This window comes from Ahaetulla prasina, chromosome 1 (genome assembly GCF_028640845.1).
Source record: "Ahaetulla prasina isolate Xishuangbanna chromosome 1, ASM2864084v1, whole genome shotgun sequence".
Classification (NCBI taxonomy): domain Eukaryota; kingdom Metazoa; phylum Chordata; class Lepidosauria; order Squamata; family Colubridae; genus Ahaetulla; species Ahaetulla prasina.
The window spans coordinates 259339799-259367636 of NC_080539.1; the positions used below are offsets into that span (position 1 = coordinate 259339799).

At 41.5% G+C, this 27838-nt stretch overlaps 1 protein-coding gene across 1 annotated transcript in view; it reads left to right on the plus strand.

Annotated features, from left to right (window-relative positions):
* Positions 1-2422: 2422 nt before the first annotated feature.
* LOC131184774 (SITS-binding protein-like) overlaps positions 2423-27838 on the plus strand; it is a 47036-nt gene continuing 21620 nt past the window's right edge. The window contains exons 1-2 of the mRNA XM_058156485.1: positions 2423-2890; positions 8538-8709. Coding sequence (XP_058012468.1) covers positions 2423-2890; positions 8538-8709 — 640 coding nt within the window. The remainder of the gene's footprint in view (positions 2891-8537; positions 8710-27838) is intronic.

Consider the following 27838-nt stretch of genomic DNA (forward strand, 5'->3'; position numbering starts at 1 on the left):
ATCAGAAAGCAGCTGGGTGTGTGTAACTGGTAGCATAAGACAATGATGGAACCAAAGACACTTCCACACAATTAGGATTTTCATTTGCAAAACCCTTACAAAACAGTTTGAAACCAATTTGTTATTGATGGTCTCCTGAGTTCAAAATGCAGAGAACGTGGTGAAGCAATCAGCACTCGTCTTTTTTTCCTTTAGCTGACCAACGTCTAGGTGATCTTTTGTAGTGGCGTCTCCCACTAAGCCAAAAATGAAATAAATGGCTAAAGCTATCCTCCTCCATGTATTTCAGTTCACATATTTGTGTGCATTTGCCTTATAATGAGAAAACAAATCTGATTGATTGCTATGGTGGAAGCGATGGAAGGGGAATCTGACTGCAAAAACAAACAAACAAATGCATTAAAATGTTCCAAAGACTTCCCAGCTGCCTTGCCACTGTTCCTTCATTGTCTTTAAAAGTCTCTGTCAGTTCTAATAGCATGCCAGAAATTTTGCAGTTGGGTACATTTGCAAAATATTGCATGTTGCTATAACAAGTAGGTGGTGGTGAGAATAAATTCTAAACAACACATAAAGAGATAAGATCTAGAACCAAAACTGAATTTCTATGAAGGGTTTAATTAAAAATAAATGGTTAGCTGTACCCCAATTTGAAAGGCGGGGGCAGGGGAAATGGAACACATACAAGGTATGCAGAACTACAGCAAATCAAAGAAAAATACTCTGCTGCTTACAGAGCCAGAAATAATCCCATCTTCAACTCTGACAATGCTGTAAAATCAGCCTGAGCTGGAACAGATGCCAAAGTTGTGTATAACACTCTTGTGTTATTGTTGTTCTCCTTGGATATTCAGTTCTAAAAAATAAGTGGGCATAATGTCCAAATACATTTGAACAGGGCTAAGTAATTCAAGTGCATAGAAATATTGGTCCATATCTATATCAAATAAATGACATCAGTCATATAGCAATAGCACTTAGACTTATATACCACTTCATAGTGCTTTACACTACCTCTCTAAGCGGTTTACAGAGTCAGCATATTGCCCCCAACAATCTGGGTCCTCATTTTACCCACCTCAGAAGGATGGAAGGCTTGAGCCGGTGAGATTTGAACTGCTGAACTTCAGCTAGCAGTCAGCTGAAGTAGCCTGCAGTACTGCACTCTAACCACTGCGTCACCTCGGCTCTATATATGGAATATATATGGAATATATTCCATTTAACAATTGAGTAACTGAAATTATTCAAGGACCCAGTGCTTACTGATACAACTAAAAGAGGCTTAGCTTTCTTTGTAGTTAACGATCATCCATAGACTATCATAAGGTGTTTCTTATTTTGAGTTCCTTAGTTGTTATTTTTTTTCTCAAAGTTTGATTGACACCTCTACATACACCTCTACATAGTACATACATACACCTCTACATACACCTTTACATACACCTCTACATAGATTTAATCAAGAGTACAATACACGAGCACACAATAGATTTAAGCTTAATATGAACCGTTCCAATCTTGATTGCAGAAAATATGACTTCAGTAACAGAGTTGTTAATGCCTGGAATGCACTACCTGACTCTGTGGTCTCTTCCCAAAATCCCCAAAGCTTTAACCAAAGACTATCTACTATTGACCTCACCCCATTCCTAAGAGGTCTGTAAGGGGCATGCATAAGAGCACCAGCGTGCCTACTGTTCCTGTCCTAATGTTCCCTTTGACTGTATCCAATTCGTATGGTTATTTCATGCTTATGCTTATATATATATATGCTTATATATCATATAGTTATTTCATGCTTATGCTTTTATATACTGTTGTGACAAATTAATTAATTAATTAATTAAATACACTAAAGACGAGCAGCTTCCTTGTGTGATGAGTTTGTGCTGATGTTTGGTTCAAAGCTGCTTGTTCAATAAGCAGGTCTCTCTTCTTTAAAAGCGAAGCTTTTGGAAGCATTCAGGCCTCCTTCAGCAACGGACAGCATTCCTGATTAGGCAACCTCAGACATGCCAGAGATATGTCAAGCACCTGGGGAAAATCTGGCAGGACAAATGGACCTGGCATTCCATATTATTTGCAGTTCTCTTTTCAGAGCTCCCTCCCTTTACACTTCTTCTACAGTACTGGCTCAAATAACTTCCCCAGATTTAAGTCTCCTCTTGAAGAATGCATGGAGAAAACCTTTCAGGAGTATTATTCTGTCCAGTTCTTTTTTGTTTTTCCCCTTCCCCTTCCTGGGTACCAATAGTGTGGAATTATTGATAGACAGCCAGGGTCTGTAGGGTGGAGCTGGGAGAGAGAATAGAATATCCTGCAAAATTCAATAACAGAAAACTTGGGGCCCTGAAATCCCTTGCCAGATCTCCTCCTCCTCTTCCTTTTACTCCTTCTGTCTTTTTTGCTGATTAAAACAATGCCTTACAATCATCCTAGGAACAACCCCAGTGCAATTCCAAAGGCGATGTGGGATTCTGGGCTAAAGGAAATGAATGAAACCTGGAAAGGAGTGATTGCCTGCTTTGGAGTAGCGGTCTTCCTTTTGATGACCATTGGGATTATTTATTGGCAAGTAGTGGATCAGCCAAACACAAACTGGATCCTGAGAAGTAGTGCCAGTGGTCTGATTTGGGATCGAAAAGATCACAGTCTCATCCTTCAGACTTTGAAAGAAGAAAGAACCTTGCTAAAGATTCGCATGGGAAGCTTCCCAGAGGTGGAGGTGCCTTTCATAAAGAACATATGTTGGCAAAATCAGTCTGAATTCTGTTACACCTGGGAAGGTATAGTCGAACTGAAGGTCTTCCTGGACTCCAATCCTTCTCCCAACAGTGAGTGTTACAATATCAACTGGACTCCCCTTCACTGCCAGCTGAAAGTAAAGGTAACTAATTATACCTTTCATTTATTTTACTTCTATTGTATTCTCTAAATAACTTTATAACAAGGCAAATTCAGCTGTGGTGATGTCAGGATATGAATGATGTGAAGAAAGAATATTCATTTGACCAGTTGGAGTTCAGATTGGTAACTACAGTAGCAAACAGTTGCTGCATTGATCTTAGTTTTTATCGAGAATATAGAAAACCTATATTTCTACCTTCCCAGCATACAAAGATGTTTAGAAAAATCTGAAGAGAGGGATTCTTCTGCATAAAGGCTATGAAAATCTCAAGATGCAGGAGGAGACTATAAAACTGGCACTCATGAAATTAAAAATGACAATTATACTATAATTAAATCCCAAAATGATTTTAGTGCAGCATTGTGGGTTAATGGAAGATGCTTTTATTCAATGAAGTTTCAAGCAAAACATTCTCTCAGAGCTGTTTCTTGTGGTTCCTTCATTTCTAAGAACGAGGCAATCACTTTATTTCCCTTTCATTTGCTAACTGAACTTCCATGCATTCTCCTCTAATTCTAGAAATATCCCTCCCCCCCTCAAGAAAAGGTTATTGTGCAGGCACCAGCCACACCTACTCAGAAGACTCTTTCAGCTGCTCCAAAGGCTGGAGGATACCAAAATAAATCTGGAAGTCACCACAAAATATGTCAAAAAGGCAAATTGTGTTGTCTCTTTCCTTGGATTAAGAGGATTCCGTCTCCAACATTATGAAATTCTTGAATCCAAGCTATCTTGCACAACTTAATTGTTGAGAAGATGCTACAATAAACACATCAAATACGTAAATGTAAAAAAATAATGTGTCAAAAATAACAATTGGCCACCAAAGCTACATGTCCAAATGACAGCAGAATTCTTCTTTTTTTTTTTTTTTATTCAAAAAGTTTTACAAAAATTTTTTTTCCCCCTTTTCCCCCCCCCCCTCCCTTCGCAGAACCCCTCCCCGACTTCCCGGAACGAGCACAAGGTATAGTTAAAAGTAAAACAAACATATGCTAAAAAGTTTTCGTCCCAACTTAATTATACCCCTACAATCATCAATTCCTAACTTCCCCCAAAAGCAATCAAAAATAATACATCATAATCATTCAAAAACAGTCTGATAACTCTTAGTCTGATATCTACGTTGAATATAGTCAATCCATTTTTTCCATTCCTTTAAGTATCTTTCTTGCGTATTGTCTTTCAAAAAGGCTGATATCTTCGCCATCTCAGCCAAATTGGCAACTTTCAATATCCATTCTTGTATTGTTGGTACTTCTTTTTTCTTCCAATATTGTCCTATTAGTAATCTTGCTGCAGTTATTAGATTTAAAATCAATTTAGTCTCAATTACTGTACAATCCGTAATAATTCCCAACAAGAAAAATTGCGGCAGGAACTTACAGCAGAATTCTTCTTTGCTATATTTACCCTGTCTATGTGTGAAGGCTTTAGATTAAAGTAATTTCAAAACCAGCAGATGTTTTTCTATCAGAGCCAAAACGTAAGAACTGTGCTGCTTTTCAGATATGCAAAGCTGGAAAAGAGGTGTTTTCAGATGCATGTACTGTATGGGCATATTTAATCGGAAATAATCTACAATGAGAAATTAGCTCTCCTTCCAAACAAACATATTAATAATTAAGATCTTGCAAAATGAATATTGCAGCCCGAGAGTTTTTATATTTGAGATTAAGAACAATGGGAATGCAATGTTAATTAAGGAAATTTAATGAAAATGTGTTTTGTAATTAACAACTGATCTCTCTTTTTTGCCACCTTTCCGGTTTCTTTGTATGCACTGTCAATCAAAAGGTATTATATAGAGCTTTTGTCTTTTTCCATAAACATCTTGAGAAGAAGAAAAAAAGGAGGGAAAGGAGATACGGTGGAAAATAGTGAAATACAGGGGCATCTGAATTGCCATACAGTTTCACAGCTTCAAAAAACTTCCTCATTTGGGAATTATTTACTAATATGTTAGGCATTCCTGGAAAATAAATTCAAAATTTATGCAATTTGTGTGAGAAATGCTTTTCCATTCCAAATTTCTGGAAAGACAGCAAAAGAAAAAAGAAATCATAACAGAAATAGTATAAACAGTTTAATAAATTTGCTCTATTTGAAGCATGAGGATTATGCTAGGTTAATTTTCATCCATCACAATGAATCATAGTTTTTTTCTTTTAAGAGGTCCACCAACTGCAGCAAAAATAAAGCCAAATCTTTTCAGAATTAGATCTTGGTGACTTGGAAGATGAGACATCACACACAAACTCTAAAGGGTCTTGTTATATCTTCTGCCAGGGAGTTTCCAAAATTGGCAACTTTAAAACTTGTGGACTTCAACTCCCAGAATTAAAGTCCACAGTCCCAGAACTGTCTCAGGGGACTTCCAGCTAGCCAGTTTTCCATCTTCCAGCCCCTTGGATCCCAACTTAAAATATGTTTGAGACTGATTTGAGCAATTTTAATAATTTTGTAATAGCCTATGCCAGGGTTGTCAAACTTGCGGCTCACAGGTCAGATGCGTCACATGCTGGCCATGCCCGGTTTAGCGAAGGGAGAAAAGTCACAATATGTCATGTGATGAAGACGTGATAACATGAGTTTGACACCCCTGGCCTAAGCTATTTGAATAGCATTTAGAAATAGTACAGTTGTAAAACAACCCTCAATGTTTAAACCTCAACTTTAAATGACTCCAATGACAGAGGGCCTAGTCCTTTGAAACCCATACATTCAGATCTGATCTAAGGTCACCCAATCAAACAAAATCCTAGTTGAATCATATATATATGATTCACACACACACACACACACACACACACACACACATGTTTATATTTATTTATTTATACATATACATATACATATACATATGTGTGTGTGTGCATGTGTGTGCGTGTGTGTGTGTGTGTGCTCTGATTGGCTGGGGGGGTGTCCTGTTTGGGTGGGGGCTTGGTTGTGCTCAGATTAGTCTGAGTTGCAGGGGGATTTGAACTGGTGAGCTGCATTGCTGTTGTTTGGCTTCGTGTTTGTGGTCATGCTACATCTTCATAGTGGGTGTCTGTCTGCTGCATGCACTTCCGGATCGGTGAGGAAGGTAAGTAGATTTCACCCCTGGCGCACAGACATTCACATGCATGTGCGCGCTTTGGGCACTCGGTCCGGAAAAGGTTAGCTATCGCTGCTCTATACAGTAAAGTACATTGTGGATATCAGGCAAATAATGTAATCTATCTGGCAGTGTTCTGTAAGAGATTAGTCAGCTAGCAGCATTTCTGTATGCCAGCTAAACTAAAGAGATTGTACTCTAGTGCTAGTTTTAATGACCTTCATTAAAGGGAGCAGAGGATTCAAGTAGGAAGTATTACTTCAATCAGTACAGAAGTAATTCTAATATAGGAGTTGAACTTTCAGTGCTATAAATAAATCCTGACAGCCATCTTGTAACATCAGAGAAAGTGGTTTTTCAAGTGAAAGATTATAACTCGTGTAATAAGCAGTAAATACGGGAATTATCCCTTCAAGGTACTTATTATTATACACAGCCTGTGTTTTTTTTATGGCAACATAGTAAATCTTTGTTAATAACATGAGTACAGGATGGATTAATCATGTCACATTATATTTTAATTGGCTTACATTGACATATATACCATTGCCTTCAGCAGCCTTTTTAAAATCATATTCTTTGGAGGTCTCTATCATTCTCAATTTGTAATAGCAAAACTTTTGACCCTGCGTAAGAACAACATATTAATTTTAACAGTGTTATTATAAAGAACCTTGTTAATTATATATTTTTAAAAAAATCAAAAAGGATATTTTCAATGAGAACATTCATAACTGGATTTCTGTTTTACTAACACCTTTTCATAATGGGAGCTGCAGGAAAATAAAAATACATTGACATTTACTGAAAGCTAATATGGTTAAAAAAAATCTATTCTCTAATTTCACAAAGATATTCTTCCACTACAGAATAGGCTTCTAATTTTTCCATCTCATTCTAATGATGTTTTAGAATTTATTTTGATAAAAATTGTTTAATTTTATTTATAAATATACTCATTATTATAAGGTAGTGAATGGAGGGAGTGGTACCGGTAGCTGCTATATTTTTCTCCAATTTTCTGTAGCCACCTTGTCTGCCCAACTCACTAATTTGAAAAATATATTAAAAAATCCTTCATAATTTCCCTGAAGCATAGAAAAATATGAGAACTGCGGATCACCAGATAGATAATAACATAGTGAAGGAATTAAGTTTGATAATAGATTGGATGAAGGCTAATGAATTGAAGTTCATATCAGACAAGTAAAGGGTATTATTGGTGGGAAAACCATCTGCCCATCTCAGTAGGGTTCAATCTTTTCTGGAAATATTTGCAACCTTCTTGAAAAATTTCTTGCCACGGTTGTTAAATTACTCACTGCAGTTGTTAAGCTAGTAATTTGGCTTTCCCATTGCTTGTCAAAAGGGCACAAAAGGTGATCACACGACCCAAGATACTGCAACCGCATGGCATGCAAAAAATACATGCCAATTGCTAAGCATCCAAATTTTGATCATGTGACCATGGGGCTGCTGCAATGATTGTTAAGTGTCTAAAATAGTCATAAGTCACTTTTTTTATTACTGTTATAATTTTGAACAATCACTAAACAAAAGTTTGTAAGACAAAGACTTCTTATACTATGGTATCAAGTATACATTTTCTAGTAACCTCTTGATTGAATAACTGTGATTTGTGGTATGTGGGACTTTCTAAATAAAGCTGCAAAGTTGTACTAGAGAACAAACAGTATGATCACATCATGCCAGAGTTTCACCAATTGCAATGATCACCAGTCAATTTCTGAGCTCAATTTATTGTTTTGGTATTAGTTTTTAAAGCACATAATGGCTTAGACCAAAATATCAAGGAATGTCTTCGCTTTTATGGACTTATCCCAGCTGTTTATTCATCTAGTGGTCCTCTTCCTGTGCCCTCACCAAGGGAAGTGACGCAGGAAGCTTCAGGAAAGAGGACCTTCTCCTCCAGTGTATGTGACCTTGTTTAGAGAGCCGTCCTCATACCTTTTGGGATATGTTCATTCCAGTGGTGGGTTTCAAAATGTTTTACTACTGGTTATGTGGGTGTGGCTTGGTGGGCATGGCATGGCTTGGTGGGCGTGGCAGGGGAAGGATACTGTAAAATCTCCATTTTCTCCTGATCAGCTTGGGAAGCAGAGAATAAATGGGGGCGGGCCCAGTCAGAATTTTTACTACCGGTTCTCTGAACTACTCAAAATTTCCACTACTGGTTCTCCAGAACTGGTCAGAACCTACTGAAACCCACCTCTAGTTCATTCTAATAAACCCAGCCAGTTCATAGCCCATCCTCAGAATCTGATTGTGCTAAAAATCTCTTCATTTACACAACATTTCATTTTTAAAAAAAGGGGATAGAACTCTAAATAGAATGTAAAATTAGTATAAATGTATAGAACATAGGTTAATACTAATAGGAGGATATAAAAAGGGTCACAGTTATGTGTAAATGGTGAATAAGAATTGTTTAATTGTAAAAACTTTACCAAAAATAAAATTAAAAAAAAGATTTCATTTTTTAAACTCTTGTATTTTGCTTTACAGGATTACTTTTCCATGGTAAACGTCTCCTGGTATGGAGGAGCCAGTGTCAGTAGTCAGCATTGGCCTCTGAACAGTGTGAACATCAAGTCCCAACCGTTCACTATCAGTAATCTTAGTAAAAGCCCAAATGCTTATGGCTCCGTCTTAGAAAGATATTTTTTGGGATCTACTGGTAAGTTTCATTTTCTTATTTGATTTCCTAAATTGTGGTGTCTAAATACAATAGCACATGCAGCTTTGAAAACTTAGATAAAAAGAGCTGTTAGGACATTGGGCAAAGTGGACTACCACAAATTTTTGGATAATTATTTTGTTGTCCTTGGTTTGTAAGATCTTCTGGCTCCAATGCTAAAACAACTTGGCCAACATTGGCTACCACTCTTCACCTTTATCAGTAGGACGAAGTGTTACTGCTTCATTATCTGGGATGTCTTGTTAATGTCCTAAGTATTATTCCTCATTCTGGAAGGACTAAGAGGAGAAGGGCAGCTATTTACCCTAAGTATTGGCCTCCCCATTACTCAGAACTGAGAGTAATTTGTTATATTTTTAATAACAGTTCTGTCTGTGCATTATGCACAATGGTATCCACTGTCCATTCTGCTTTTGCAACAGTGCATGAGACTAGGTCATCTTTGCTAATATGGGGTCTTCCAGATGTGTTGAGATAACTCTGAGAATGTGCTGGGAAGACACTCTCAGAGTTAGTTTCTAAGAATCAAACACAATTCGAAAAACTTTTTACCTTAAGAAACAGAGGGAAGCTGCCCAGCCTATGCTGTTAAGAAGAGAGGGATTGCTTAGGATGTAAACCTTACAAGACACTGAAGAGGCATGGGACCAAAAACAGTCCTTCTCCAGAACAGTTGATGTAGAAGAATTACCCATGAAATGCATCACATACCCCAAAAAATTGGATTTCCATAGAGCTGTCAAAGTGATAGTCATAGTATTTTACCTGGTGTTTGGTAATATAGCTGCAGTTGTCTGATTGATTGTTGGTACTAGGCTGTTGCCTTTTTATCAGATGATAGTTTATCATATTGTACCTCTAATTTGTAGCTTACCCACAGCCTTGGGAGCTAGGAAGTACAGGTAGTCCTCGACTTACAACTATTTGTAAGTCTCTCTGAAATTTCAACCAGCAAATGCTCAGTCTTACATATAGGGAAAAAGAACCCAAACACTAAGTACATACTAGATGGACATTACCTTACAGACGACCCCCATCCCATTAAAGACCTTGGAGTTTTCATGTCAAATGATCTAAGTGCCAAAGCCCACTGCAACTACATAGCAAAAAAAGCTCTAAGAGTTGTAAACCTAATCTTGCGTAGCTTCTTTTCCAAAAACACCATACTACTAACCAGAGCATATAAAACATTTGCTAGACCAATTCTAGAATACAGCTCGCCTGTTTGGAACCCTCACCACATCTCTGACATCAATACAATTGAACGTGTCCAGAAATATTTTACAAGAAGAGTTCTCCATTCCTCTGAAAACAATAAAATACCTTATCCCACCAGACTTGAAATCCTAGGCTTAGAAAGCTTGGCACTCCGTCGCCTTCGACAAGACCTAAGTTTAACTCACAGAATCATCTATTGTAATGTCCTTCCTGTCAAAGACTACTTCAGCTTTAATTGCAATAATACTAGAGCAACCAACAGATTTAAACTTAATGTCAACCGCTTTAATCTAGATTGCAGAAAATATGACTTCTGTAACAGAATCATCAGTGCTTGGAATACTTTACCTGACTCTGTGGTCTCTTCCCATAATCCTAAAAGCTTTAACCAAAAACTTTCTACTATTGACCTCACCCCATTCCTAAGGGGACCATAAGGGGCATGCAAAAGCGCACAAACGTGCCTATATGTATATATATATATATATATATATATATATATATATATATATATATATATATATATATATATATATATATATATATATATATATATATATATATGTAGATCTTTGGATCGGTTTTGTTATTGAAGTTTCTCCCGTAAAATTGGAAGTGTCTTGGCATTTCGAAGTCTCATTCGTCATCTTCAGGCTTCAGCTCGTGCTTCTGGGAGCAATGTATGACTGCAGCTGTTTCTTCCTTTTAACTGCTAGTGGGGTTTGAACTGATTGGGTGGGAGCTTGGCTGTGCTCTGATTGGATGGGGTTTTTGTGCTCTGATTGGCTGGGGTGTGTCCTGTGTTGGTGGGGGCTTGGTTGTGCTCAGATTAGTCTGAGCTGCAGGGGATTTGAGCTGGTGAGCTGCATAGCTGTTGTTTGGCTTCGTGTGTGGTCGTGCTACATCTTCATAGTGAGTGTCAGTCTGCTGCATGTATGGATTGGAGGGGTTTGAAATGGCTAATGTTGCAGCTGCGGTCTGGCTTCTGGTCCTTAATCGTGCTTCATGATCAGTATGGGTTTGGGTCTGCTTTCTGGGTGGATGTGGTGGTGACATCCTGTGTGGACCTCGTGAGTGTGGGTCTGGTGTCATTCCTCGTGTTAGGGACACGTTTGTCAATAAGGGCAGGTTTCAAATGGCTGGTAGGCGGAGGTATCATCTCTTTTGTTCATGCTGTGTGGCGTTTTCTATCTCGATGGCTTCTCTGATTATTCTGTTGTTAAAGTGTTCAGTTTTGGCGATAGTTCTGGTCTTTTAAAGTCAATATCATGTCCTGTGGCTTTAAAGTGTTGGACCAGGAAGAAGTTGGTTCCTCTTTTGACTGAGTTCTTGTGTTCTTCAATGCGTGCACTTATTCTTCTGTTGGTTTGTCCAATGTATGTGGTGGGGCAGGCGGTGCATGGGATTTCATATACTCCTTGATTTTCTAACTCAATTTTGTCTTTGGGGTTTCTTAAGATGGTGGATATTTTTTGGTTTGTGCAGAATGTTGTCTTGATGTTGTGTTTGTGGAGGATCTTGCTGATTCTGTCTGTGGTGCCTTTTATATATGGGAGGAGGGCTGTGCCGTTTTCTTGTTCTCTGTCTTGGATTTTAGTGGGGGGTTCTTTTTGGATTAGTTTGGTAATCTTATTTCTCTGGAATCCATTGGATGTTAGTACGTTTGTGAGAGTGTGTAGTTCGGTTTTTCGGATGTCACCACCACACATCCACCCAGAAAGCAGACCCAAACCCACACTGATCATGAAGCACGATTAAGGACCAGAAGCCAGACCGCAGCTGCAACATTGGCCATTTCAAACCCCTCCAATCCATACATGCAGCAGACTGACACCCACTGTGAAGATGTGGCACGACCGCGAACACGAAGCCGGACAACAGCTGTGCAGCTCACCAGCTCAAATCCCCCTGCAGCTCAGACTAATCTGAGCACAACCAAGCCCCCACCCAAAGAGGACACACCCCCATCCAATCAGAGCACCAAAACCCCCATCCAATCAGAGCACAGCCAAGCTCCCACCCAATCAGTTCAAACCCCACTAGCAGTTAAAAGGAAGAAACAGCTGCAGTCACACATTGCTCCCAGAAGCACGAAGCTGAAGCCTGAAGATGACGAATGAGACTTACGAACGCCGCCAAGACACTTCCAATTTTACACGGGAGAAAACCCGAATAACCAAAGATCTACATACAAACACCCAAAACCTCAGAAAACATATATATATATATATATATATATATATATATATATATATATATATATATATATATATATACTTATATATATATATATATATATATATATATATGCTTATACCTCCTTATATTTACTCATATATGTGTTTATATACTATATAATCTTTTTGTATGATACCTACATATATTGTTGTGACAAAAATAAATAAATAAAATAAAATAAATAAATAAACATCATCCCCACCCCAGAGATTAGACTGTCCCCCACTCTAGCACTTTTCCAGAAGGCGCTGAAGACCTGGTTCTGCCAGTGGACCTGGGAAACCCAGAGTGGGATGGAGGCCATTAAATGGCTCATGTGAGGTGCTGTCACCAGGGTGGGGGCGTGGGGGGTGATTTTATTATATGAATTTATTATATGACTCTTCTTTTATTAGTTTTATTGTTTTTATATGAGGTTTTATATTCTGTAAGCCACCTTGAGTTGCCATGGGCGAATAGGCAGCAGTATAAATTCCCTAAATAAATAAATTTGTTTAGTAACCATTGATTGTCTTTCACACTTACGACTGTTACAGCATCCCCATGGTCACATGATCAAAAGTTAGATGCTTGGCAACTGGCATGTATTTATGACAGTTGCAGTGTCCCATGTGATCCCCTTTTGTGATCTTCTGACAAGCAAGTGTCTTGCTTAGTAATAAAATTTTGGGCTCGATTGTGGTCATAAATCAAGGACTACCTGTACATAAATTCAAATGAACGCATGAATGAATGAATGAATGTGCATATACATCTTTCCAGTCCCTAATACTGTTAGGCTGAGAAAACAAAAGACTAAATGTGTTTTTTATCCTTGATAACTCTATACAGAATTGTCTGATTTGTCAGATAGACTTTAACGAAATTACAAATACGTGAAGAGAGGATGTATGAAATGGAATTATAAGACAGCAGTATGGTCCAAAACTGAGTAGGGTGGAATTAGCCTGCTGGATGCAAACACTTTCCATATGTTAAAATATCTTGAAATAGGGAGGAGGACCTATTTTATCCTTCCTTTCCATCTTAAGGGGCATGATAAACAGCATGATAGCATTAAAAACATTTGCCACACTTTATATTGTTAAGCATGTTTAATGTTCTAAGTATTGTGTATCTCTGAGCTTCTGGTAACATAGTGTCTCTGGCCTGTCCCATTGTAGCAGATCAAGGGGAAATGCTTTCCTCTAAAGGTTTGCCACAGTTCAGAACTAAGTTTCATACTGTGAAGAGGATTTATTGCCAGGGTCAACAAATCTGAAAATCAGGGAGCGCCTCACTCATAGAGTGTTTGGCTTGGAGGTACTATTGATTAAAAAAAATATCTAATTGCTCAGAGTTTCCATCAATGTTTGTAGATTATGGAATTAATTATATCTATTATACATACGCCATCTGTAAACAACAGAATGTTTATGCAATCTCACCTAGATTGTAATAGAACTCCCACTTACAATTTGTATTGTAATAGAACTCCCATTTACAAGGATAGACATAAAGAGAGCTGTAATCCAATACACTAGGCTGGGTTGACAAATTAAGATACTAACTAAAGAGTGACCTTGAAAAATCAACATCTTCAAAGAGGGATGGGGGCAGTTCGTATTTCCCACTGTGTCCATCAAAAATTGTCTCAGCAGATGCTAGCACATAGTCCATCTTGGCTGCCAATACAATACAATACAATACAATACAATACAATACAATACAATACAATACAATTCTTTATTGCTAAGTGTGATTGGAAAGACAAGGATTTGTCTTTGGTGCATAAGCTCTTAGTGTACATAAAAAGAAAAGATACATTTGTTAAGAATCATAAGGTACAATACTTAATGATAGTCATAGGGTACAGCAACAAGTTACAGTCATAAGTGGGAGGAAATGGGTGATACTGGGAATCTGGAAAAAAGTATGTCAGAAGAAAGCAATTGCAAACCACTTTGGAACCTTTATCTTTCACAAAGTAAAATATTGAAAAAGTATTTAATGATTCATGAATAATGCTTCTCTGTGTATTATAATTGAAGGAGTAACCGTGATGATGGTTTCAAATACACCAATCTCTCTCTCAGTGGAGAGAAACAGACATTTTTCCCTTGAAAATATTCCTGGCCCAGACATGGCTGTCCTGCAGTACACTGTGTGCATGAGTCAAAACATCACATCTGCTCATCAGGAACTGGTAAGAAATCGACTTCCGAGACAACAACGAAGGTTGCCAGATACAGACATACTTAGGTAAGAATTAAGTGAAGTGTCATAGTGTTAGATGATATTTCAACCAGTTATTTAATGCCAAGATCTGGGAATTCTGGGAATTGCTGTCCTTACATATTAACAGGGCTCCAGACTGGGAGAAAAAGTCACAAACATATAGCTTGATCCTAAATCAAATTGAAAATCAGACTGTGATTCCCAAAGATGGAGGGACATGTTTTGCTACCATTTTGAGTGAGGTACAAAAAGGCTATAATGTAAGACCTAAAATAGTTGAAAAACATAAAGAAATCAGGAGAACTCTATCAAATCTAGGGAAAAGTAACAAAAAGTGCTGTGCCTGTATGTATAGAATATCGACTGTAGGTGAAGGAAGGGCAGAACCTGGGGTGGTGGAATTAAAAGAGGAATCAACCTAGAATCTCTACATAATCACAAGTGAGCTAAGTCCAACTCCCCCCAATCCATTAACTCCTAGCAGGTGCTAACTGTTAGATAAGAATATTCCTCTGCTCAGGCATAAATAGCAATAAATCAATTTAATTGGATGAACCTGATCTTTTGCGCCTGACATGGACCCATCTAATAATCACCCTACCGACTGTGACTCTCACCCTCGGAAAACAAGATTAAGTCTGGCCAGCTTACAAAAGTTTCTTCATTGGGAACCAAGGCTTCTTCACTTATTTCCATTTGTCAGACACCGACTGAACATAACTGACAGAGTGAGAAGGGGTCTAACATGACAATTTACTAATTATAAAGGTTTGAATCACATGTTGGATTACTTTTACTCAGTTTGACCAAATTTAAATTTCCTATTTGTTTTCTGCTACGGATGTAAGAAATGTTTGTGCATAGTAGTTGAAAACAAAGGATTCCCCTCTGCCTCCCGCAAAAAAATAATACTATGGAAATTCTCTTTTGGTATAACCCAATTATGTAGACAATAGATTATTTTTATCATCACAAAATCTGTGATCCAGGCTAATCAGTTGTTGTTAAATCAAGCAAGACTCTTCTTTCTAACAGGTTGCCAGTCTGGAGATATTATGGTATAGCTGATTCTGTGGCTCATATGGAGCGAGGACTGAGGTCTTTCTACAATAAACTTCAAACACATAATTTTGGGGAGGGCATAATTGCTCTCAGTGAAGAGTCTACAATGCTATTTCGAAATATGGTATGTGCAGCAAATCCAAGGTATCATCCACAAAATTCGTTCCTCAATTATTTTTAATTCTAATATTCTGCATCAAATTATAGTTCAGAATTTCATTCTTCAAATGCTTGGCCAACAATTTTTTTTTTTGAGCCACTGGGTATTTCATTATGACTGTATTTAATAGCTATTGGTATACTCATTAGCTATAATTGTTTATAGTTTTAACAGGAAGGAAGGGAGGGAGAGAGGGAGGGAGGAGGGAAGGAAGGAAGTTTTGTACTCCCTGAGCTATACTTTCAGGACTCACCCAGTGACATCTAAGATAGAAGCATCCAGTACTACAACATTGTTAAAAGTTATGATCTGATAAGCAGAAGTCCATCTAAGCATGCTCAGCTCCCTTAACTACAACCACCAAAGCAGAGGTGAAATCTACTTACCTTCCCAACCAGTTCAGAAGTGCACGTACTGCACACGTGCTAGGACCCTCTACACATGCGCAAACCCTTCTGTGCATGCGCAGAGGGTAAAAAACAGGTTACTTCTGGCTGCCATTGCTACCAGTTTGGCCGAAGCGATCTGAACCGGGAGCATTTCATCCCTGCGCCAAAGAGTTTATTCAAGTTTTACCTACCGCTCTATACACAATATCCCTTTTGTGCTATTTCCTGGGTTTCTGCTTTGATGCCAAAGTACCAATGAGGAAACTGGAAAATCTTTCTTGGCTACATAATTCAGGTGCTCACCTGGAGCTCTCTTTAATAAGCAGTGGTTTACATAATAAGCAATTAGTCCTACTGTCCATACAGCCTAGTTCTTGACCTCTGCTACAAAGGTACAACCTCATTGTGTTCTCTCTTCTCACTCCCGTGCAGGATCACATCTATTTATCTCTGCTAAGAAGAAAAAGGCTGCATGCACTGAGATTTATCATGAACAACTTCCGTATGAAACCACTAAAACTTTCCATCACTCTGTCCCCTTATACAAGCATCAACTCACCAATTTTCCAAAGGTCCCTGCAAGAAGGGAAAGAAGAATTTTGGTTGAGCCGCCATTCTGAATCTGGTGACTATTCGGTACAATTTGCTAATGTTGTCTCTATTACTTGGCCCATTGCCTTTAGTGGTCATTTATATCATAGGATTATTTGGCCTCTTAATTTATTTTAAGGGAAAATTAGACCCAAAATTTGTATCAAGCAGAGGTGAGCGATTGATTACCTGATTGTTTTGTCCTAAAAATTGTGCCATGCTCCAACTGGTTCAGATGGAGTCTCCTCTTGCCGGGATTTGGGTATTAAAGTAGGAGGGAGGCATTTAACCCTGTCAGCTCCCTCTATATCGTTTTTTTTTCAAAGTCGCTGTTATCTATTTGCATGGACATAGGCACATTATGGCTTAATCAGGATGGAGTGATATGCAAGCATCCAAATTTTGATCATGTGACCGTGGGGATTCTGCAATGATTGTTAAGTGTCAAAAAAAGTCATAAGTCACTTTTTTATTACTGTTATTGTTGTATTTGCAAAACAACAGCAAGAAGTGAGGCAACGCAGGAGAACCATTAACAGTTCTTTTATTAACTACAAACAATTAACTGAGGTGAGCAAGCGAGCAAGCTCTAAACTGACAGCCCTTTTATATTGGAGCTGTAAACAGCTCAGCCAATAGCAGCTCCTTAATTCTCCTGCCGGCTATAGCATCGGCAGTTAATCAATCAACTGCTGGTTACTGGTCATGTGTTCTCCAGCCGAACACAACACCCCTCCCTTCCCGGATTGCACAAGCATAATCGGCCAAGTAGGCTGGGCATCTCCTGGCTCACTCCGACCTGCGCAGTACAACCATACCAGGTGCTGTTGATGGGACCCGCACATGAATTTCACGAACTTCTGGGGCTTGTTCAGCCGCGCTGGATGGAAACTCGTTGGACCGGTCCTGATGTGGCCTTTGATGTAAATCGACAGCTGGTGAAGTTGTGGGTGGACTATCAGGATTGGGCATGTTTTCTGGACGGGACTCGTTGCTTTGTACAGGTGGTGGCTGATTCGATGCGGCCAGATCTGTGTTGCTCGGTACATTGGATGGGGGCATGTGGCGGCGGCGCAGTTGATCCACATGGCGCCGCCACATGCGACCATCTTCCAACTGAACCCGGTATGAACGGGGGCCGGTCACTTCTTCTATTTGACCTGGTAGCCACCGCAGGTCCCCCCCAAAATGCTGGGCATACACCCAATCCCCCACTTGGAATGCGCGGGCTCCACTGGTAGAATTAGGGGGTTTCTCTGGCAAGTACTCAGGGTGCAAACAATCTAACACAGTCCTCAATCGCCGGCCCATCAGCAGTTCTGCCGGGCAGCGGTTAGTCGTGGGGCATGGAGTGGTGTGTTGTGCCAATAGGTAGGTCGCTATTTTGTCTCGCCAATCTCCGGAAACTAATTTAGCTAGGACTTCTTTAGCTGAGCGGACTGTCCTTTCAGCCAGGCCATTCGAGGCAGGACGAAATGGAGCAATAGTGGCGTGGCGAATGCCCTGCTTTGCCAGGTATGCTTGGAAGGCCGCTGAGGTTAGCTGCGGCCCATTATCTGACACTAAAACATCAGGCAAACCATGAGTGGCGAAAACTCTCTTAAGTGCATGGATCAGTGCCTCTGAAGTGGTAGAGGTCATTGAGACAACCTCGACCCACTTAGAATAAGCGTCAACGATAATCAACAACATGTGACCTTGGATGGGGCTGGCAAAATCTATGTGGACGCGGGTCCAGGGGCTTTTTGGCATCTCCCATTCAGTGGCCACTGCCGCTGGAGAAGCTGCTCTATGGATCTGGCACCTTGGGCACCCGGCCACCCACTCAGCGATTTCGCCATCTAGCCTTGGCCACCACAGGTAACTGCGGGCTAACGCCTTCATGCGGGCGATGCCTGGGTGGCCTTCATGCAAGACATTGAGGATCCGGCCACGGAGCTCATCTGGAATTATCACTTGGGAGCCCCAGAGTAGGCAGCCTCTGATGATAGAAATTTCATGCTGCCTGACCTTGTAAGGTTGAAACCGAAGCCAACTGCCCAAGGGGCCACCCTCCTCACCCAGTCGGCCACCATGGAGGGTACGGTCCTTGGAAGAGAACTGCCACATCTGATGCTGACACTGGAATAGCCTGGTCGTCGATAAACAGGACTGATGAGGCAGGGCAGGGTCCTCTGCAAGAATTGGAAGAGGGCAACGGCTCAATGCGTCCGCGTGCCCAATAGCCTTGCCTGGCCTGTAGTCCAAGGTGTATTGGTATGCCGCTAAGAACCCAACCCATCGTGTCATCCTTGGTGACAGGATGAGGGGGGTTTGACGATCCCCAGCCAGGATGCCCAAGAGTGGCTTGTGGTCGGTGACAAGCGTGAATGCACGGCCGGACAAGTAATCATGAAAATGCTTGATCCCGGCCACGGCTGCCAAAGCCTCCTTATCTACCTGTCCATAGTTACGTTCTGCTGGAGACAAAGTCCTAGAAAAATAAGCAACAGGAGCTTCTGATCCATTTGGTAGAACGTGGCTCAAGACAGCTACTATCCCGTAGGGTGAAGCATCACATGCCAGGAGCAAAGGTAAGTCCGCATGGTATTGCATGAGGACACTGTCAGAGGTGAGCAGTGCCTTCACGGCCTGGAAAGCTGCGTCCTCTTTCCGTCCCCAATTCCAAGGTGTCTTGCTGTTGAGGAGGCGATGGAGAGGTTCTGCGACTGTAGCTTTATGTGGCAAGAATAAGTTATAAAAGTTAAGGAGGCCAAGGAAAGCCTGCAGTTCAGTCTTAGTTGTGGGTGTAGGAGCCTGTTGTACTGCACATACCTTTGTGGGGGTAGGGTGCAGACCTCGCTCATCGACAAGAAAACCAAGAAATTCGACCTGGCGAACGCCCAGTACGCACTTTTCACGCTTTAGTTTAAGGCCAGCCTTCCGGAAACGGATCAAAACAGCATGGAGGCGGTGTAGCAACTCAGCCTCATCGATGGCTGACACAAAGATGTCATCGAAATAGGGGACGACCCCCGGCAACCCATGTAAGAGTCTCTCCATCAGGCATTGGAAAATGCCGGGGGCCACACAGACCCCGAATTGCAGCCGGCGACATTTGAAGGCACCGCGGTGAGTGATGATCGTCTGCGCCTCCGCGGACTCATCATCTACCTCAAGCTGCTGATAGGCCTGTGCCATGTCGAGCTTGGCGAATATGCTGCCGTGGCCCAATGAATGCAGAAGATGTTGGACCACCGGAACAGGATACGGGTTTGCCTGTAGAGCCTTGTTGAGCGTAGCCTTGTAGTCCGCGCAGATCCTTATCAATCCATCGGCCTTAATGGGGATCACTATAGGCGTCTCCCAGCGAGCATGGTTCACTGGTTGTAGTATACCTTGTGCCAATAATTTGTCAATTTCCTGATCAACTTTAGTGCGAAGGGTGAAAGGAACCCTGCGAGGCTTAAGGCGAATAGGAGCTATTGAGGGATCTAGATTTAATGAGATGGGAGACCCTTTGTATTTGCCTAATTCCTTACTGAAGACATCAGAGAATTCCTGGAAGAGATCGGAGAAGTGGTCTGATGCAAGAGCATGTATGCCTGTGATGGCCAAACCCAATGCATCGAACCACTCCAGACCTAGCAGAGAGGGGAGAATGCCATCAACAACTATTTTTTATTTATTTATTTTTTTATTTTTTTATTTGATTTTTATACCGCCCTTCTCCCGAAGGACTCAGGGCGGTGTACAGGCAAAATAAAACAAGCAATACAAAATACAATTAAAATGCAATTTAAAAAACTTATTAAATTAGCCTGAGAATTTAAAAAATTACCTTACACTAAAAACCCCATTTAAAATTAATAAAAATTTACCATTTAAAATTCAATTCAAGCCAGCCCCGCGCGAATAAAAAGGTGTGTCTTCAGTTCGCGGCGGAAAGTCCGAAGGTCAGGTATTTGGCGTAAGCCTGGGGGAAGCCCGTTCCAGAGTGTGGGAGCCCCCACAGAGAAGGCCCTTCCCCTGGGGGCCGCCAGCCGACATTGTTTGGCGGACGGCACCCTGAGAAGTCCCTCTCTGTGAGAGCGTACGGGTCGGTGGGAGGCATGTGGTAACAGCAGGCGGTCCCGTAAGTACCCGGGCCCTAAGCCATGGAGCGCTTTAAAGATCGTAACCAACACCTTAAAGTGCACCCGGAAGGCCACAGGTAGCCAGTGCAGTCTGCGCAGGAGCAGTGTTACATGGGAGCTACGCGGAGCTCCCTCTATCACCCGCGCAGCTGCATTCTGGACTAACTGAAGCCTCCGAGTGCACTTCAGGGGGAGCCCCATGTAGAGAGCATTACAATAATCCAAGCGAGAGGTAACGAGCGCATGAGTGACTGTGCACAAGGCATCCCGATCAAGGAAGGGGCGCAACTGCCGAACCAGGTGAACCTGGTGGAAGGCCCTCCTGGAGACGGCCGTCAAATGATCTTCAAACGACAGCCGATCATCCAGGAGGACACCCAAGTTGCGCCCCCTGTCCTTTGGGGCCAATAACTCGCCTCCAACAGTCAACTGCGGCTGCAGTTGACTGAATCGAGATGCCGGCATCCACAGCCACTCCGTCTTGGAGGGATTAAGCTTGAGCCTGTTTCTCCCCATCCAGACCCGTACGGCTTCCAAACACCGGGACAGCACTTCAACAACTTCATTGGGGTGGCCCGGGGTGGAAAAGTACAGCTGGGTGTCATCAGCGTACTGTTGATATCTCACCCCGAAGCCACTGATGATCTCACCCAACGGCTTCATGTAGATGTTGAACAGCAGGGCGAGAGAATCGACCCTGCGGGACCCCACAAATGAGGCACCCCGCCGCCCACCTCTCCCCCCCTGACAACACCGTCTGCGACCGGTCGGAGAGATAGGAGGAGAACCACCGATACACGGTGCCTCCCACTCCCAATCCCCCCAACCGGCGCAGCAAGATACCATGGTCGATGGTATCAAAAGCCGCTGAGAGGTCTAATAGGACCAGGGCAGAGGAGTACCCCCTGTCCCTGGCCCGCCAGAGATCATCCACCAATGCGACCAAAGCTGTCTCCGTGCTGTATCCGGGTCGAAAGCCAGACTGGAACGGGTCTAGATAGACGGCTTCATCCAGGTATTGGGGTAGCTGTCGCACCACAGCACTCTCTACAACCTTCGCAACGAAGCGAAGGTTGGAGACTGGACGATGATTCTAAGGCGATCGTTAAAGTTCTTATATTGAACTTGAAAATATCCGGAACCCAAAATGGGAATGTGATTACCTTGGTAATCACGAAGCTTTAGTCGAGCCCGATCCAATTGGTGTTTTTTAAGGGAGGGCACTAAGCGGGAAATGGTGTGCCACGCTATGATAGACACAGAAGATCCCGTGTCAATCTCCATTCTACACGGTTTATTCTCAATATGGACTGTGAGGAAAATTTTTTTCCTAAGTCCCGACCTGGCATGACTTACTCTGGTTTCCCCCTGTTCTGTGCCCCGGTGAATAGAGAAACAATCTTCCTCAACCCGTTCAGCCCTATCTCGCTGCCGTGCATCACGATTGGGTCTCACAGGGTTGAAATTAGTATGTTGTTTTGCAGGATTGGAAATTGAGGGCAGCGTGGCCCTACAGATTCTAGCGAGGTGGCCCTTCTTGCCACAACGCCGACATTCCACGTTCTTAAATTTACACAAAGAACGGTGGTGGTTTCCTCCACAACCTAAGCATGGATTCTGTGGCTTTTTTTCCTCTGTCACCCAACCCTTCCTAGAACTCGAATTAAGACGGCTTATCTCTTCCTCCTCCTCTGAGAACTGATCAGAAACCATCTCCTGCTGATGCACTGTGGCTGGTTTAGCAGCTGCAGCAGTGCTGAAAGGCTTCCTTATTTCAGAAGCCGACTTAGCAGACAGTTCTGAGGCTTGAGCCTCATCTATTGCAGTTTGAAAAGTGATATCTGTTCTGGCCAGTAGGCGGCGCTGCAATTCGATATCCCTGATACCACAAATAAATTGATCCAGAAGGATATCCTCCAGGTCACTAAACTCACAATAAAGGGCAGCCTTCCTTAACGCTGCTGTGTATTGACTTATAGACTCTCCCTCATTCTGGTACCTGTGCCTGAAGGCATGGCGCCTGGCTACTCTTGAGGGCAAAGGAGCATAATGTCCCTTCAGCTTATCTAATAACACCCCCCATGGTACATCCTGAACATTTTGAGGCGCCAACAGCGCTCGGGCTGTTTCAAACATGTCATGCCCACATATACTAAGGAATACTGCTAATTTCCTGTCATCGGGAAGTCTCTTGTAGTCATTTGCGGCCAGGAAACAATTGACCCTGTCTACAAAGCAGTCCCAGGATTCCTTCGCCTGATCGAATGTTGCGAATGTGGAAAGAGTGGCCATTGATCAAGGAGACTTGCCTGAGGTAATTTAGTCCTCAATGTCTTGTTGCCTTGGCTCTGCTCTCTGGCTAGCTCTTGTGAATGGCTTTGTTCCCCTGCGATCTCCGCTAACAAAATCCTCGTCGCCAGTGTTGTATTTGCAAAACAACAGCAAGAAGTGAGGCAACGCAGGAGAACCATTAACAGTTCTTTTATTAACTACAAACAATTAACTGAGGTGAGCAAGCGAGCAAGCTCTAAACTGACAGCCCTTTTATATTGGAGCTGTAAACAGCTCAGCCAATAGCAGCTCCTTAATTCTCCCGCCGGCTATAGCATCGGCGGTTAACCAATCAACTGCTGGTTACTGGTCATGTGTTCTCCAGCCGAACACTACAGTTATAATTTTGAACAATCTCTAAACAAAAGTTTGTAAGACAAAGACTTTCTATACTATGGTATCAAGTATACATTTTCTAGTAACCTCTTAATTGAATAACTGTGATTTGTGGTATATGGGACTTTCTAAATAAAGCTGCAAAGTTGTAATAGATCACATCATGCCAGAGTCTCACCAACAGTATGATCACATCATGCCAGAGTCTCACCAATTGCAATGATGACCAGTCAATTTCTGAGCTCAATTTATTGTTTTGGTATTAGTTTTTAAAGCACATAATGGCTTAGACCAAAATATCAAGGAATGTTTTCGCTTTTATGGACTTATCCCAGCTCTTTATTCATCTAGTGGTCCTCTTCCTGTGCCCTCACCAAGAGAAGTGAGGCAGGAGGCTTCAGGAAAGAGGACCTTCTCCTCCAGTGTATGTGACCTTGTTTAGAGAGCTGTCCTCATACCTTTTGGGATATGTTCATTCCAGTGGTGGGTTTCAAAATGTTTTACTACTGGTTCTGTGGGTGTGGCTTGTTGGGCGTGGCATGGCTTGTTGGGCGTGGCAGGGGAAGGATACTGTAAAATCTCCATTTTCTCCTGATCAGTTTGGGAGGCAGAGAATAAATGGGGGCGGGGCCAGTCAGAATTTTTACTACTGGTTCTCTGAACTACTCAAAATTTCCGCTGCTGGTTCTCCAGAACATTCTAGTTCATTCTAATAAACCCAGCCAGATCATAGCCCATCCTCAGAAGCTGATTGTGCTAAAAATCTCGTCATTCACACAAGATTTTATTTTTAAAAAAAGGGGATAGAACTCTAAATAGAATGTAAAATTAATATAAATGTATAAAACATAGGTGACTACTAATAAGAAGATATAAAAATGGTCACAGTTATATGTAAATGATGAATAAGAATTGTTTAATTGTAAAAACTTTACAAAAAAAAAGATTTCATTTTTTAAACTCTTGTATTTTGCTTTACAGGATTACTTTTCCATGGTAAACGTCTCCTGGTATGGAGGAGCCAGTGTCAGTAGTCAGCATTGGCCTCTGAACAGTGTGAACATCAAGTCCCAACCGTTCACTATCAGTAATCTTAGTAAAAGCCCAAATGCTTATGGCTCCGTCTTAGAAAGATATTTTTTGGGATCTACTGGTAAGTTTCATTTTCTTATTTGATTTCCTAAATTGTGGTGTCTAAATACAATAGCACACGCAGCTTTGAAAACTTAGATAAAAAGAACTGTTAGGACATTGGGCAAAGTGGACTACCACAAATTTTTGGATAATTATTTTGTTGTCCTTGGTTTGTAAGATCTTCTGGCTCCAATGCTAAAACAACTTGGCCAACATTGGCTACCACTGTTCATCTTTATCAGTAGGAGGAAGTGTTACTGCTTCATTATCTGAGATGTCTTGTTAATGTCCTAAGTATTATTCCTCATTCCGGAAGGACTAAGAGGAGAAGGGCGGCTATTTACCTTAAGAATTGGCCTCCCATTACTCAGAACTGAGAGTAATTTGTTATATTTTTAATAACAGTTCTGTCTGTGCATTGTGCACAATGGTATCCACTGTCCATTCTGCTTTTGCAACAGTGCATGAGACTAGGTCATCTTTGCCAATATGGGGTCTTCCAGATGTGTTGAGATAACTCTGAGAATGTGCTGGGAAGACACTCTCAGAGTTAGTTTCTAAGAATCAAACTCAATTTGAAAAAGTTTTTACCTTAAGAAACAGAGGGAAGCTGCCCAGCCTATGCTGTTAAGAAGAGAGGGATTGCTTAGGATGTAAACCTTACAAGAGATTGAAGAGGCATGGGACCAAAAACAGTCCTTCTCCAGAACAGTTGATGTAGAAGAATTACCCATGAAATGCATCACATACCCCAAGATATTGGATTTCCATAGAGCTGTCAAAGTGATAGTCATAGTATTTCACCTGGTGTTTGGTAACATAGCTGCAGTTGTCTGACTGATTGTTGGTACTAGGCTATTGCCTTTTTATCAGATGATAGTTTATCATATTGTACCTCTAATTTGTAGCTTACCCACAGCCTTGGGAGCTAGGAAATACAGGTAGTCCTCAACTTACAACCTGTTCTGTTTCCCTTCCCCCAATACTCCCAGCAAAGAGTCAGTCAGAGGCCTCTTTTCTGATTTATTTACATATATATAAATGTCCTGGCTACATCTACCCACGGGCCTGCCAAGTTTCTGGAGATAACAAGGAAATTACAGATAAGGCCAGAATTACTCACGAATATATTCTTCCCTCCGTTGATACAGATTGCCCGCGCAAATTCATTACTTTGTCCAAGACAAAAAACCAGGAAGTCCCGCCTCCTATTTATAGTCTCTGCAGATGTCACTGCATGACAATTATGACTTGGCTTTGTCCCAACTCTTCCGCTGCTGCGCACGCCGGTCACGTCTTCGTAACCTTGCATCACTCCAAAACTGTTCTTGGGGCGTTGCCAAATCAGAAGGCGGCTCCATGGAATCAGGCTTTGCCGGCCCCTCCTCCTCCCTTTGAGTGGGTGCCAGGGAGGGAAAGGGCTCACGAGAAGCAGGGCTGGCCAGGTCTTTTCCCTCACTTTCTGAATCATCCGAGTCCAGGAGTCCGGGTCCAGGAACTTGGGTCACAACACAACCATTTGTAAGTCTCTCTGGAACATCATCCCCTCCAGAGATTAGACTGTCCCCCACTCTAGCACTTTTCCAGAAGGCGCTGAAGACCTGGTTCTGCCAGTGGACCTGGGAAACCCAGAGTGGGATGGAGCCCATTAAATATCTCGTGTGAGGTGCTGTCGCCAGCGTGGGGGCGTGGGGGGTGATTTTACTCTTCTTGACTCTTCTTTTATTAGTTTTATTGTTTTTATATGAGGTTTTATATTCTGTAAGCCACCTTGAGTTACCATGGGCGAATAGGCAGCAGTATAAATTCCCTAAATAAATAAATTTGTTTAGTAACCATTGATCGTCTTTCACACTTACGACTGTTACAGCATCCCCATGGTCACATGATCAAAAGTTAGATGATTGGCAACTGGCATGTATTTATGACAGTTGCAGTGTCCCATGTGATCCCCTTTTGTGATCTTCTGACAAGCAAGTGTCTTGCTTAGTAATAAAATTTTGGGCTGGATTGTGGTCATAAATCAAGGACTACCTGTACATAAATTCAAATGAACGCATGAATGAATGAATGAATGTGCATGTACATCTTTCCAGTCCCTAATACTGTTAGGCTGAGAAAACAAAAGACTAAATGTGTTTTTTATCCTTGATAACTCTATACAGAATTGTCTGATTTGTCAGATAGACTTTAACGAAATTACAAATATGTGAAGAGAGGATGTATGAAATGGAATTATAAGACAGCAGTATGGTCCAAAACTGAGTAGGGTGGAATTAGCCTGCTGGATGCAAACACTTTCCATATGTTAAAATATCTTGAAATAGGGAGGGGGACCTATTTTATCCTTCCTTTCCATCTTAAGGGGCATAAACAGCATGATAGCATTAAAAACATTTGCCACACTTTCTTTGTAAAGCTTGTTTAATGTTCTAAGTATTGTTTATCTCTGAACTTCTGGTAGCCTAGTGTCTCTGGCCTGTCCCATTGTAGCAGATCAAGGGGAAATGCTTTCCTCTAAAGGTTTGCCACAGTTCAGAACTAAGTTTCATACTGTGAAGAGGATTTATTGCCAGGGTCAACAAATCTGAAAATCAGGGAGCGCCTCACTCATAGAGTGTTTGGCTTGGAGGTACTATTGATTAAAAAAAATATCTAATTGCTCAGAGTTTCCATCAATGTTTGTAGATGGAACAGACCAGTTGCTCTAACATCTGTAGTCATGAAAACCTTTGAAAGGCTAGTGCTTTCCTACCTGAAAACCATCACGAATCCGCTTTTAGACCCCTTGCAATTTGCATACCGAGCAAATAGATCAACAGATGATGCTGTTAATATGGCTCTGCACTACATCCTACAACATCTTGAGTCTCCAAAGACCTATGCAAGGGTCCTCTTTGTAGACTTTAGTTCAGCATTCAATACCATCATTCCAGACATTCTTCTAACTAAGCTAAACCAGCTACAGGTACCGGAACAGACTTGTAAGTGGATCACAAGCTTCCTAACAAACAGGAAGCAGCAGGTGAAGCTAAGCAAGATCACATCAAATACCTGTACAATTAGCACAGGGCCCCCAAGGCTGTGTGCTCTCCCACTTCTCTTCTCTCTGTATACCAATGACTGCATCTCCAATGATCCCTTTGTTAAGCTACTGAAGTTCGCAGATGACACAACAGTGATTGGTCTCATTCGAGGCAATGGCGAATCCGCATATAGACGGGAGGTCGAACGACTAGCCTTGTGGTGCAACCAAAACAATCTGGAACTGAACACACTCAAAACCGTAGAAATGGTGGTAGACTTTAGGAAAAACC